The sequence below is a fragment of the Temnothorax longispinosus genome, chromosome 1, assembly GCF_030848805.1.
Source record: "Temnothorax longispinosus isolate EJ_2023e chromosome 1, Tlon_JGU_v1, whole genome shotgun sequence".
Lineage (NCBI taxonomy): Eukaryota > Metazoa > Arthropoda > Insecta > Hymenoptera > Formicidae > Temnothorax > Temnothorax longispinosus.
Window position 1 is genome coordinate 28050477 of NC_092358.1, and position 14761 is coordinate 28065237.

Here is a 14761-nt window from a genome sequence, read left to right on the forward strand (position 1 = left end):
ACATATAGGTATGAGATGTCTTTTTTATAGCGCGCGTCAGTTTTCAGACAAAAGTATACACGTGATTGGTGAATGATGGAGTCATTAGTTAAGAGAAATAGTTTGAAACAAGAATAATAGAGGCAAATTAGACTAAAAAAGTGCGTTATCTCGAAACCGGTTAAAACTACTCGGATTTGAACGTTTTTTTTTTAATGTAGGTAATTAAAAACACTACAATGTTTATGGGTTAAAAATTGACGCTAATTGTTTATTTAATAAATTTTTATTTAATCATTATTTAATAAATTAAAGCGTCAATTTTTAACCTATAAACATTGTAGTGTTTTTAATTGCCTACATTTAAAAAAAAACGTTCAAATCCGAGTAGTTTTAACCGGTTCCGAGATAAAAACTTAATTAATAAAGGCAAATTAGACCAAAAAAGTGCGTTATCTCGGAACCGGTTAAAACTACTCAGATTTGAACGTTTTGAACGGATTTGAACACACACACACACACATCTTTTACAAAGTACTCTTTATGTTTCAGATCAAAGCGAGAATCTGTTGAAAAGATGCGCTCGATGATATAACTGCGGACGGCAGATGAAACTAGTATAAGAGAAATCACTATGAAAATAAGCAGGCAAGGATATTGGTGTCGATTGTTATTGGCAACCGCGATCTTGTCAGGGCATGTTAATGCAGAAAAGGTTAAGTAATCGAGAATTGTAAGCGTAAGCGATCTTTTTCACAATCCCTCCCTCAACGCGCACGATGCGACGGACAAAAAATGTACGATATATCGTATTAGTCACAGATTGTTAGATCTTGTATCAGGCACTTGTTGAAGGATGATGACTCGAAGACGTAACTGCGTATAATCGGTGAAAGTTTAGCGGGGAGAGATTATTAACGACAGCAACGTTTATATCTGAAAGAACACGCGTGTGCTAGCCGTACGTACAAACGCGCTCAATGTGTATTACTTTATTAAGTAATTGATGATATTCTGAATTTAAATAAGATATAATTGACATTTTCCAAGGTGCGCAAGAGGCAGCAACAAAATCGATTGCATTGAAATGAACAATAAATCAATGATTGCCCCGGAGACCGGGGCTAGTTGGTACACTTTTATTTAAAGATTTTTTTACACATAACTAATAAATGGAATACAAGCCGCAAAAGAATTTTTCAATAGGCGCATGCTTATACAACACAAAAATTATTTTTTTAACTAAATAGTATAATTAATTATTTTGTTGCACCAATAATAATTAATTATAAGGCGACGACATTTGTAACAACCAGCCCCATATACGGGTAAGTTGTTACAGTACTGGATTAAGTTGTGATTTTCAAAGTATAATATATTTAATAAAGAGAAATAACAACATGTAACAATATGTGTCATATTACACTTACATTGTTGAGTGCAAAATTATAATATAAATGTAATTTAACTGATGTTCTATATTGACTCGTTCTGATACGAAATAAGAGACGTTAACGGTGAAATCTTCATAATATTAAAATATCTGTCGCTGTGTTATGCCGAAATTATGTGTTACATCGACGGAGTTGGTCGAAATTATAAGTAGAACAGCAGTAACAACCTGTCCCGACCTGCCATATTTAGATATTTTGATTATTGTTTAATCAAAGAAATTTTTTAAGACATTAACATAACTGGAAGTTATTACGTTTAAAGTAAAGATTTTAAAGACAATTAGAATTATGATATGATGACCAGATTTATAATTGTAACATTTAATACATCACTGATTTATTTTATTTTTGGCTATACAAAATTAAAAATATTTTCTGTTTGTGAAAATACGCTACTCAGCCTAAAATAACTATAAATTGAAATATTATCGCAATGTTTTTGCGGAAATACTATATTTTTTATGCAATATTATCTTTTGTCGCTTTTGCAATAATTGCCGTGTACCTACCTGCCCCATGTACCAACTAGCCCCGGTCTTCCCTACTGCGCTTAATCGCGAAAGATTGCCATTGCAGCAAAAGCGGCAGATTTTTCGAGAGCAAGTGCTACCAGCGTTGGGTGGCAAGATTCCAGAGGAAGCTTTTAGAACAGATCGGCTGGCGTTGAATCGGTTAAACAAGGAGGGTATTACCGTGCCGGACGGCGTCGTCTTGGATGCTCGGCACATCCACAAGCATCCTCATCCCAATCAAAGAATGCCGGAGATAATAAAGGCATGTTTTTGTGCATGAGCTATATCATAGACGGAATAACGTTTATAACGTTATTCGGGGATATTTGGGGAAAGTATTACAAAAAGTTCAACAAAAAAATGCACAAAAACGAGAATAATTGTTTCCCGTAGTTTTTTGGAGCAATTTGACAAACGGAATCGTATTCAGTGCCCATCAAAAAACTATTATATAAGAAACAATTATTCTCGTTCTTGAGCATTCTCTCGAAAAAAGTATTTTTTTTCTTTATTTTTTATTGAACAGTGTTAGATTACTCTCCTAATTATTTTATATTATTGTTTCATTCAGCATACTTTATATCTAATGATTCATTGACTTTCATCTATAATCAAGGTCTATCTAACATCGGACGGTCGATACGTACCGCCGGAAGGTCGACCTCACTATAATTACCCGAAAACCGTCGACACTACTTACATTATACGAAGACCATTTATGCACACGAATCACAAAACACCAAACAATTTTGAAAACGTCAAACTTCGAAGCTATCCGAAGGCACAGAGCTACTCGAATTATGGACAGTTTGTGCCGATCGCACCACCCGTCGAACCAGGTGTTTACAAGCCCATTGTAGCGCCTTTCGTATTTCCGGCTGACAGAAACCTGTTTGATTTATCAAGCTGGAAGACGGGATATGAGTGGGACACCGTGTACGAACCGTTTGACGGTTACTTTGTTAACAATCTAGCACTCTTCGATTCACATCAGGTAATGTCTTACGATTATATTTCCTTATTATGTGGAATTTGTGAAATTTGTGCAATTTTATCCAGTGTGAGCAATAGTTACGTGTTGTTAAACTAACTCAGTTATATATCGTTTGCTAGATCATTACGGATTACGAAGGATTTCTCAATGAGTTCCATGGACGATCCTTGAGGCACGTGAAAAGTAGTGACAGAAATCAACAGCATCGCCAGGGTCGAAAGTATCAGGAATCGAAACTATCGTCCACGCTTCATCAGAAAATCAAATCGAATGCCGCCAAAGAATCTCAAGATTCTGCTTATACAAGTCTCACAAATATACCGGAAACCAATTTTTCTTGCCGTGGAAAAAAGGGAGTGTTCGCAGACGTCGAAACCAAATGCCAAGTAAAAACAGTTTCCTCTGTCCTATCTTTGAATATTAATTATATCACTATTCCTGTGAAAGTAAAACGGAAACAAATGAAAAGCTACAATCTGGAAATTATCACGCTCAACCAAATTAGAAATATATATATGTATGTATAAATAGACAAAATCTTTCGTGACTCAAATTAGAGTGAAACTATGATTTGTGATGGATATATTCACGATGGGATTAAAAATGAGTGTACTTTTGCATTATTTAAAAACGAAACGTGAAGAAAAAAGAGAGAGAAACAATATCTTTGAATTTCGCATCCCTTTAATATATTTATAATTGAGTCGATACGTCTTTTTGCTATGTTAATATGTAATTGTAGTATGTACTTGATCTTTCTCGTAAATTTTATTGGAGCATCACGTTTCGCACGAATAAATCACTGGATCTTATCTTACAAGATATTTGATCTACGATGTCATGGAGCAATAACGTATTATTAATCGTATCGCGTCACGATGTTGTTTCCAACCCAACGAGTAATTTCAAAACTTTCGAGCGATGGCCGCGATGGGCAAAGTGTACGATTCATCAGGATTTCTACGTTCGGTGTAGGGTAATCTAGATCAACGTCGTCTATTATATATGTTATAGTTACTAATTCTTTAACGAAACGGCGGCTGACAGAATTGCGGCATACGTTGCAACATTTTGCGATTCTTCCTTCGCGTTGTTGCATTTGTGTCGATTTTCTCGCACGATATGAAAACTTTAAAGTACTTTGAACGACCGAATGCTACCGTACGAATTGCATATATGTATAGACAAGGAAAATTCTGCGTAATCACATAAACAGATTAAACGATTACAACTTGTCAATTGTTTGATGTGATAAGCTTTTCTCATAAGCAAGTTGTAGCAATTATAAGAGAGCAAATATAATTATTAATTTCATTTTATCTATCCTTGCGATTGTAAGATTACAATTCAGTAATTGCAGATAATGTTGTGAAACAGATAAATACACTAAGAAATAGTTTATAAATACAAATTGATAATAAATATATGATAATTTTAACTTAGAATAATAAAGTTGCCAGCCGCAGCACAAAGAATGATAAAATTGATAAATTTAAAAAATACGCGAGTGTCCTTGCCGGAAGCGACCTTACTTCATTAGATTGCAATATAACAGCTATCTATGCATATTGCATATATATCTTTTTCGTTTGATATTTATTATTATTGCAGGTATTTCACAATTGCTCAGATTGGTCGAAAACATCCTCACTGTGTCCACCGGGAACTGCGTTTTGCGAGACAAACAACCGATGCGAGTGGTTCTATACCGTACAGTGCAAGAATTAATATATAAATTTAAAATAAATATTGAATTATTCTTGTATAAAGTTCATAAAAATAACAAGAGAATGCTTAACACATTATTTATTCCGAGTTATTTTGCGTTTATCCATAATCTGGCATCCAAATCAGCAAATTTAGATTAACGAGAAAGAAAGAAACTTTTATGCAAGCTTATATATATGTTTATATATTTAATTAGTATATTGGATATACCAATTCTAGAATACTTTTATTATCTAGGCTTTTGTAAGTACATAAATTTGTTATTCTTGAAATTGTTTTATTTATTAGAAATATAGTTTAAATCATCTACCTCTTTTCTTAGTTTAAAAGTGTATTTCTTCATGATTAGATGTATAAAGTAAGTTATTGTATATTGTGTATGACAGCTAGTCTATCAAAATATTACATATATATGACACAATTAGATTTCCTATGACACAATAGTCAATTTTCATGCGCTCGCACGTGTTTGTGCATGTGTGTGTATGTGTGTGTCTAGTTGTGTCAGAAATACATTTCTAAAATTTTATAATTGTTCTCATTTTTAATTATTTCTACAATAAATTATTGATTGCTGTTCTAAAACTTTTGTTAAAATTAAGTTTGAAATTGATTTAAAAGTCTATGGAAATCGCAATTATTTCGGAATATGTGAATATTTTCAAAATGGGGAAATTGCGTATTGATAATTTTATATGTTTATTTGTAAAAGGGTCAACGATATCTGACTGGTGATTTAATATTTTAATGATATCTGACGATATCTCTCTGACTGTTTATATATACGTATCTGTAGAGGGCGATAATCTTCGGTGACTATAGCGACTGCGCAAGGTAGTCGATGAGATAGATTTCTTCCTTTCTTTGCGTGCGATATAAGATATAAGACTATAAGATTACGAAAATAAAAGATAAACTTTAAAAATTATTATGACGTGAATAAACTAAGACAATAACTAGGTACTGTAAAAATGTAAGCATAAATCTTTATTATACATATAATGCAAATTTAAAAAAACATAAATATATTTTAGATCTTAATTTACGTTATTTATTAGACAACATTAGCGTCATTTTTAATGATATTCATTGTAATTAGGAACATAATTGTTAGAGTTACATTACTAATTATTAGAATTGCAACGAGGCAGAAAGTTATAATTTGCAAAAAGAGAAGAGTCATGAAAACGAACTACTTACAGCGCGCAAATTCTTTGCGGACGGATGGTAAAAATTAGTAATGTGTGTACAAAACATAAAATAAAACATTCTCCAACTTTCTCTTGTTCTTCTTTATTATTGTTCTTTGAAGCTCTGAGTACAATTTTCCTTCGTTAAAAAATACAAATTATAGTGATTGACCACAGCTTTTTTACCATATATAATACCTACGCAACAATACCGAAACTGTCGTTAAGGAGTTAGAGAATCCCCGTGCTGGTATTAAAAAAGTAAATACATTCTACTCATAAAACATTTTTCAAAATTCAAATAGAGGTCCCCGGGCTAAAAATTTGAAAAATAAAATTCCCAGTGCTTCAGTAATTCTTCATTTTTCAAGTCAAGTGCTAAACCTATACCCTATACCGAAAACACAAAAAATTCATTGCGCTATACCTGATATCAATAGAAATATGAATGTAAAAATATTCTCTCAATCAAATAATGTCAAATCACATAAAATAATTTTAAAAAATACAAGACAAAAAAAATAAAAATAAATAAATAGTATAAACGTTGTTACATAATATGGCATAATTTTTAGATATATTTTTCATTTATTTTATGTTTATTTTTAATTTTAATTTTTATTTATTTATTTTATTTTCAAATAAATCTGATTGCTATTTTTACAGATAATATACATTTCATTAACTATATGATTTAATTGTTGCATGCTATCCGTTAAAGTTCCCCAATTTATAATATTCCATTAAAAAAAAGTAATTCAATAATAAAAATAAGTAAAAATACAATTAAAAAATAGAAAATATTCGAATTTCCTCTTTACCTATAGATCGAAATTTCAAAATTGCTGTCTATAAATTTATCAAATTTATTGATAGCCATCGGTAGTCTCTTATTTAAAAAAAAAATTATTTTCGAAAAAAATGAAGAAAAAGTCCCTTAAAAAATCGAAGTTATTGGAATACGTAATTTTGGAATAAAAATATCAAGATTTTAATTGGTCCAAAATATAGAATTATTTATTTTCTTTCTTTTCTTGTGTCCTTTTTGTCGTCAACATCTTGTGTTGTTCCGAAAAGAAGAATCGCAAGACGAAACTTCTTTATATCTTATTCTGTGTTGTGCACCAAGTTACACCAATCTCGACACAATTCCACGATGTCGACAGCCTATAGTTTGACCAAATTTCTGTTTCATGATGTGCAATTAACCGACAATGACGCGTTTATCTCTTAGGGTGATAATGGAAGGGGCTCAACCTCTTGCTTACGTACGATTTAGACTTTCTCTTTCTCTATGTGACATAATGTCTCGTATACCTAGCACGGCCTCACAGCGGAAACTGGTCCAGTTTCGTTCATATTCAAACTCAGTGCGGTCATGTCGGGAAGTCGTAGTATCCTTGTCGTATTTCTGGTCGCCGCTATGGCAGCGCCCCATTCGACTATTGTACAGGTAAATCTCGGTTTTATTTGGCAAAAATAATTCTACATTCTGAAAAAGTACTTGTTTTTATATATTTATACGTATATAACATGCCTAAAACTTTATACACATATTCTAAACTATATTTCACGGACAAACTGTCCCTAAAATATAGTTAGTCTTTTACTTGAATTATGTATTTTCCTTGCATTTTAGTTTAAAACAGTTGTGACATACATATAATACAGAGGATCGTAACTAGATTCCTAAGAATTGTATTATATTATTTCAGATACGCATTTTATGGAGAATTTTATTAGTAATTATTAATAAGTATTAATAACTACTATTAATAATTATTAGATAAGAACTGTATTCACTATGAGTGTTTTTTCTTATTGTTAGATCTGTCACTAACATACTGACAACGAACTGCTTCTCTCTCTTTTTCTAAATTTACGAAAATAAATTATCAAACAGTGAATATATCGATATTTTTTTCTGAAATATACGTGATTTGATTTTTTAACCAATTGAAATCTCGTAGTAACACTAGTAAATTTTGTACATAACATAACACATATATGTCATTATTACTACAAGATTTCAATTGCTTGTCATATATATGTATATGACGTACACTTACAGTCAGATGTGCTGTATTGTGCTATTTATCGTATTTATATTGAAATACATTGATACATGAGCCCCCATTGATCTCTTGGAATTAGAGTAAGGCATCAAATTGATTTACTTTGTAATATAATAACAGCATGGAGAGATGATATAAAGAAACGTCCTTGGCTTTGAATAGATCAAGGCAACATTTCGCGAAGGTTCGTTACACTCTGTTGGACTCCAAACTTTTTCTAAACTGTGAAAGCGAGTTATGATCCGATAGCGGAAAGAGATTACTTCTTACATTAAAATTCCAAAAACGCCTGATCACCCATTACTTCATTTAAAGAGTCCATATTTTATTAACGTTGATTAAATATGTATCTCTATAATTATTTCTAACAATCTATCTGTCTATCTATCTATCTAACAGACAAATTTGTTATTTAACGCTTCGTTTAATTTTTCCAACGATATCGGTAATAGATCGCTGTAAATTTTCATTGCAGGGACGAATAGTAGTGAACGATTATTACGACGAATATCAAAATTTCCAACCGGTAGTGGGTTTTCGGCAACCCATTGTCGTGAAAGAAGAATCGAAGAAAGATCAGGATTTGAGCAAGATTCCTGGAATCCCCGGAATAGATTATCCCATATATCACACAGTGCCGCCTACCAGCTTTTCCTGCGCACACGTTCCGATCGTACCAGGAATGTACGCAAACGTGGAAACCGGTTGTCAGGTACTTGATCATATTTAATTTACTTTTAATATTTCGCTTACTAATGCTGTTGCTAATATCGTTTTTATGAAAGTAATCAGAATTACTTTATATAATTATATCTTAATACGAAAAGTTTTCGGTAATGGATGACAACAATTTAAAAAAATGATATAGACACGTAATGACTTGAATTAAGTTGATTATAAGCTGAAATACCCCCCGGATGTTAAAAGCATATAATGTACATAACTCAAGCATACTCGTAACTTCAGAAACGCCGCCGAAGGAACGAATGACGCAAAAGTATGAAAAAATTAAAAACGTATTACGAGTATCAAGGATAATTAACGGCGAAAGCAGAAAAGCATAAAGGTAACGCGTTGTTCCATGTACGATTAATTTTGAGCAAAAAAAAATACATTATCTCTATATATATATTTGCATTTTATTTGTATAAAATTGGTAGACGTGGATGTGCCTGGCATTTTTCGAAATGTGATGATGATATTCGAAACGAAATGAATAATTTAACAAAATTGTATAAACGTTAGAGGTAACCGCATCGATGGCATTGACGCCGACGCGCGACGTGACGCGACGTCAAGCTATATAATAATATACATATTTGTAAATTGATGTTTTCTCTCCACGCGCGGTATTACGCTTTCTGTCGCGTGTCGCGTTCTGTCGTACAAGACCGATGCGAGCGGAGCTGCTCAGAGAACAAGGTAAAATCATTCCAGTGCACAGTGATTTCGAGCGCGCATGCTGCGCTCATGCGCGCTCGAGCCGCGCGCGGTCAAAGTAGAGCGGATTTATTATGTAAGAGAACGGGCTGGCATTATTAAAACCTCAAGGCAACGCGGGAATAAGAACTGATCTCGCCTTAGTGAAAGACGAAAGACAAACTCTGCAAGAGAACAGTCTTGGCAAATTGTTATCGTAATTGAGCTTGACTCAGCCTCTCTCGCGGTGTGTCGAGATACGCCGAATGTTATAACTTTGCAATTCTCGCTCTCTTCGACAATCTTCATATAATTTCGAAAAAGCTATCTCTTCTCTCGAATTACATTCTCTCTGACATTCGCATTCGCGAAGTCAACCTGAGTGGTTTATGGCGATGATTGTCGTGAAAATAACATGCAACAATACAAGATATTGCTGATTCTTTCACGAACAATAAAACGCACTGACATAAATGACGTTACGTGACTCAAATGCTCCGTCATGCATCGCAACTTGATTTCCAGAACGCGCGCTAAACTTTCCTTTTCAAGAATGTCATTCGCTTCCTTTGTATTTCCTTAAACCTGACTTCTATCCTACCGTTTCACGTCACTCCTATTATTTTCAGTAAACTTGCACAACATGTTTCGCATTAATTCCTTAATTACGATGTTTATGTAACAGAAAAGCATCATATTAGCCTTATTCGACCAGCTTTTGCACCAGTTGCGCGACTTTCTTCATCCTTTCTTCATTATTAATGTACAAATTTCCATTTCTCAAAATACTTGTTATAATTAAATAGATTCCGCATAAGACTAATCTTTATGTGATATATGTCGTTTAATTGTTTTAGTGTTTGTGCATATATATGTATATGTAATATATGATAATATATTAATATTGTTACAGGCATATCACGTTTGCCACGACGGGCGTGAGGGACATCAGGGTGCCAGCTTTTTATGCACCAATGGAACGCTCTTTAATCAACACGAATTTGCATGCGACTGGTGGTACAATGTTAATTGCGCCAATGCACCATCCCTTTATAGGTAAAGTTTCTTTCGGATAATCTCAACAGAGATGCCGTCACAGAATATGTGAAAACATTTTGTAACAATTTTTTAATGACTTGTTAACTCATCAAATGTATATAATATTCTTCGGCTTAAATCCTTGTGCTTGGCAATCTACTAGTTACTTACGTTCGCAGGGTAAACGCAGATCCATTAAAGAATCCATATGTACCGAAGGAGACAAAGGACGCGATTCGAAAAAGATTGAAGATCGTCGTACTTTAAATGTATGTAATTAGCTGTGTATAGCTGATAAATTTGATTTACGACTACACACAAACACACACACACATTTACACTCTTAAATAAGCTTTATTTATAATATTGCTCGCGTGTCTCTTGTCAAGATTAGTAATAAAAAGAAAAACAGTTAATATACAAATATTAATTTTTTATTTCCAATCAACAGAGTGCAAGTCATTATTTCTCCACATAGCACGATAAATTTCCTAAATTTAATCCTCAATTTTCCATCGTTTAGCTCATAAATTTACATCCCTGTCAATGGAGATAGCATTCAGTCAATTACATTTATCGAGAAATAAAGGCGAGTATTAAGAGTATTGAGTGAAAGGCATGGAGAGAGTACATATGGGGTATCCTAAGGGAAGTACGTCGTGAGTGAGTGAGAGAAATTGACACGTGGAATTAATGTCTTTTCTCCTTTTCACACAAAATCACACCTCTTTCTGATTGTATGTATCTCTAATTTTGATATGTACGCTATATAAAATAAAATAATCCAATGAAAAGAGTCAATATGACGCGATAGGATCTAGCAAATAAAAACTATCGAAAAATGCAAATAAAACTGAAACGCTAAAGCTAATACGTATTTACGGTGTGGAATGCGAAATGATTAATATAATATAATTTTACCAGAAAAATTATAAAACATCTGGTATATCTGGTAATCTGAATTGAACACAGCAATGCAATCTTTTGTTGCATTCACTTATAATTAGATATGATGTCGATATGCATTTAATGATTTAATTATCGTACTGCATCTCGTGAAATCTCGGCAGGGACTTTCTAGCTTCCGCATACATTTGTAACGTCTTCTGGTTAGTAATGGTCATGTCTCGATGCACAGTATGCACACACGTAAACATTCGATTGCCATTAATTACTTAGAGAGAAGGATGAAAGTCGTAGATACCAATCTAAAGCGATCATTGCTTTCAGCAAGAGTATTGTTGGTAAGTCCAGTGCATGAATATTTCTCTGTCTCCTCATGCTAAATAAAATGACTAGATATCAAAAGACACGTCAGTCAAAAAAGTAATCGCGAAGGAAACAATTTTAACATTTAAAACTTATTAATCAAAAATTTTTAATCTTGTTGCGTACCTTGCATAATAATTTTATTAATATCGAATGATTATGTAAAGTGTAATTTCGCGCGCGCGCGCGCGCGTGTGTGTGAAAGATAGCGGATGTCACAAGTTTAATTGAGGGAGTATATATTAGTTTAAAACTGTTAAGGAAGAGAAACTTGATTGCAAACTCTTGCGAAAATCAGAAATAGGATGTTATGTAGGCGTCGACTAGGAAGTAAAGTCAAGGACGTTACTTGGCTCACTTTCGTTATCGAAAGGTTGTGAATGTCTTTTGCGGCGGGCCGGATAAGTCGCAAAGCGGATAAGAGCCGCTCTTTCTCTAGGCCGTTCGAGGCTAATAACGAAATAGGTAAAACGATAGATAGATATAGATCGGTTAAACACACGCAATACACAGTTATCGCACGGATTTGTGTAACGTTATATACAATTTTACCCGACACCTCGAGTATCATATTGACAAACGGAACTACAACGCGACAGAGTTCTAGCAATAATGCCAATTTAACAATGTTAACAACAAGCTACTTTTTTATTAGCTTACAATTAATCGTTATGAAGTCTTACTAACATATGTCATATGGGAAATGTTATAAATGCAGTTATATATATAGTTATTTTACAAACGTTATTAATAACACGACGATAAGATAAGAGATGCAACAAACTCATAAAAAAAAATCAAACAAACTCAAGACTGATAAAATAATAAACAATTAAGAAATTTATAACAAGTATACAAGTATAATAAAATATATATACATAGATATATCCCATTCCGAGAAGAATATTCAATTTTTTGAATTATACAGAGATAACTAACGCAATTACGATTATGATACGATTACGATATTTTGTTATAATGAAACTTATACTGTTTCTTAAAGAGGTCTGCTGTGATTCATTCGTCAATTTATATATGACATATATTATATCATATGTACATCCAGGAAACCGCAACATAACCATGGTGAAAAGAATAACGATACTTCTGCCCCGTGTAGCGGATTTCGCATATAGACTTATGACACTATTATAAGACATAAGCATCTTAGGGGGTGCGATATGTATATCTTTACATAGCTATATAAATTACTTAAAAATGTGCAAAAGTGAGTTCTTGGACATTCCATATAGATAGTTGTACACCTCGTTTCATGACAAGCTGCAATAAATTCATATAGTGACACGTAAGCTAATAATGAAGTTGAGTCACATATACATGGACAGTACACGACAAATGTAAAGCACGTCGCGTTGCTCGCGTGCGATCAACTCTCATTTCTGTCACTCACATCGCAAATCATAGCTAATGATTAAGTAGATACAATTATGAGGTAGTACATTAGTGTGAAGATTACTAATCCTTTCCTACATTTTTTTTACCACTATGTAGCTACGGGACGGCTTCCAGAATGCAATTAGAAAGTGGCACATAAAGTGTGTTCGGGTAATTTATGTAGAAATAAATGTGAACACCATCAGCCTCCATCAATTGTGCTGTTCACGAATTGGTGTGGTCAAATTTTTGGCAAAACGATCGAAATAGATCACCGATCGTTCACATTCACACACACGCACGAGCATACGCTCATACTGTCGTATGTCGTATGTCAGATGCAAAGATTTATATGTTACGCAAACAATAGTACGACAGATTTTATCGTTTGATTTCCGGATATACCATACGGTATATGCGGTATTGCACAAAACGCAGCCATCTGATACGCACGAAACGATCGTCGCCAAGGGTCACGCTTGAATAGATGACGTGAATATAAGCACAAGCCGTGCATGTTTGTGCAATGACGTCGAAATATAATTCTCCAATCTAACAATACGATTTACCTGATTTTAAACTTGCGCGCGATTTTTTGTGTGTGTGTGTTTTTTTTTAATAAAAAAGATCCTATCAACTAGTAAACTGCAGTACCCAGGATCTCAGCCCATAACCTGCATAACATCTGATTTAAATTATACTTATTACACAACATAAGCGTACTGGAAGAACGAGCTCCAGAGTAAAAAATATGGGAAAAAACTTTCAAAAAATCCATATTACATGATAATGTAGAGATGCAAATAGAGACGCACTCTATTTAAACAATATCCACCCTCGGGGGATTCTTCTTGTAATTTCGAGTTCTTAGAACTCTTAAAAATTCTTTTTACTTCCTCTTAAAAAAGGAATATGTGCGGGGTGATCGGGATCGAACTCATGATCCCTAGCATACTAATCTATTGTACTCATACTGAGCTACGAAACATTCCGCGATGTTAATTGAGATATTCCGATTATAAGTGCAAAAATTACTGAAATTAACAAGTATATCAAGCATAATAAAGCAAAGTAAAAAGTGAATAATTTATCGAGGCAGGGGTTGCAAGAAAATTACATCATACAATCCGCTGTACTGGAAGACATGCAATGTATAGGTATTATTCATCTCGAGAATGTACTATCTTGCTATAGCTCTTATTTTCTCGATATAAAAATTCTAATCGGCATCGGCTTGATTGAATTACGAGACAAGAATATCATAACCATGCAATAGACAATAACGATCAGTATGCTTACGGATTTCCTCAGATTCACACATCAATTAATACCACTTTCACTCGAATGCAATCAATTTCAATTCCAAAGAGATCCCAGATCCCAGATCTCAGACGATTTGTAGCTGTACTTCCTGTTACTTCTCAATCCGCGGTTATACCTCATACGCTCCATATCCTATGCAAGTATATGCACCTTGAAAGCGATGCCAAAAAATCACCAAAAGTTGCACCTCTATCTGACGTAATTCTGACAAGAGGATGCCTCATGCGGATCACATGATGAGAAATCAGATACTATAATTTACCAAATATACTAAAATAATTAAATATTGATTAATTTCGTGTATGTCAAACAGATATTTGAGCTATTCAGACGTTGCTGAACATGACGTTTTTGCTGAAAACAAATTTTTGAAAATACATTGTAA

At 33.5% G+C, this 14761-nt stretch overlaps 2 protein-coding genes across 3 annotated transcripts in view; one reads left to right on the forward strand and one right to left on the reverse strand.

The window, feature by feature from the left end:
* LOC139822989 (uncharacterized) overlaps nt 1-14761 on the reverse strand; it is a 60918-nt gene that overhangs the window by 21798 nt on the left and 24359 nt on the right. The gene's annotated exons all lie outside the window — the stretch shown is intronic.
* Nucleotides 1950-10794, forward strand: LOC139814865 (uncharacterized). The gene is made up of 8 exons (XM_071781400.1): nt 1950-2207; nt 2547-2939; nt 3059-3456; nt 7092-7125; nt 7179-7310; nt 8408-8644; nt 10265-10407; nt 10569-10794. Exons 1-8 carry the CDS (start codon nt 1950-1952, stop codon nt 10654-10656), a joined length of 1683 nt encoding a protein of 560 aa, XP_071637501.1. The 3' UTR covers nt 10657-10794.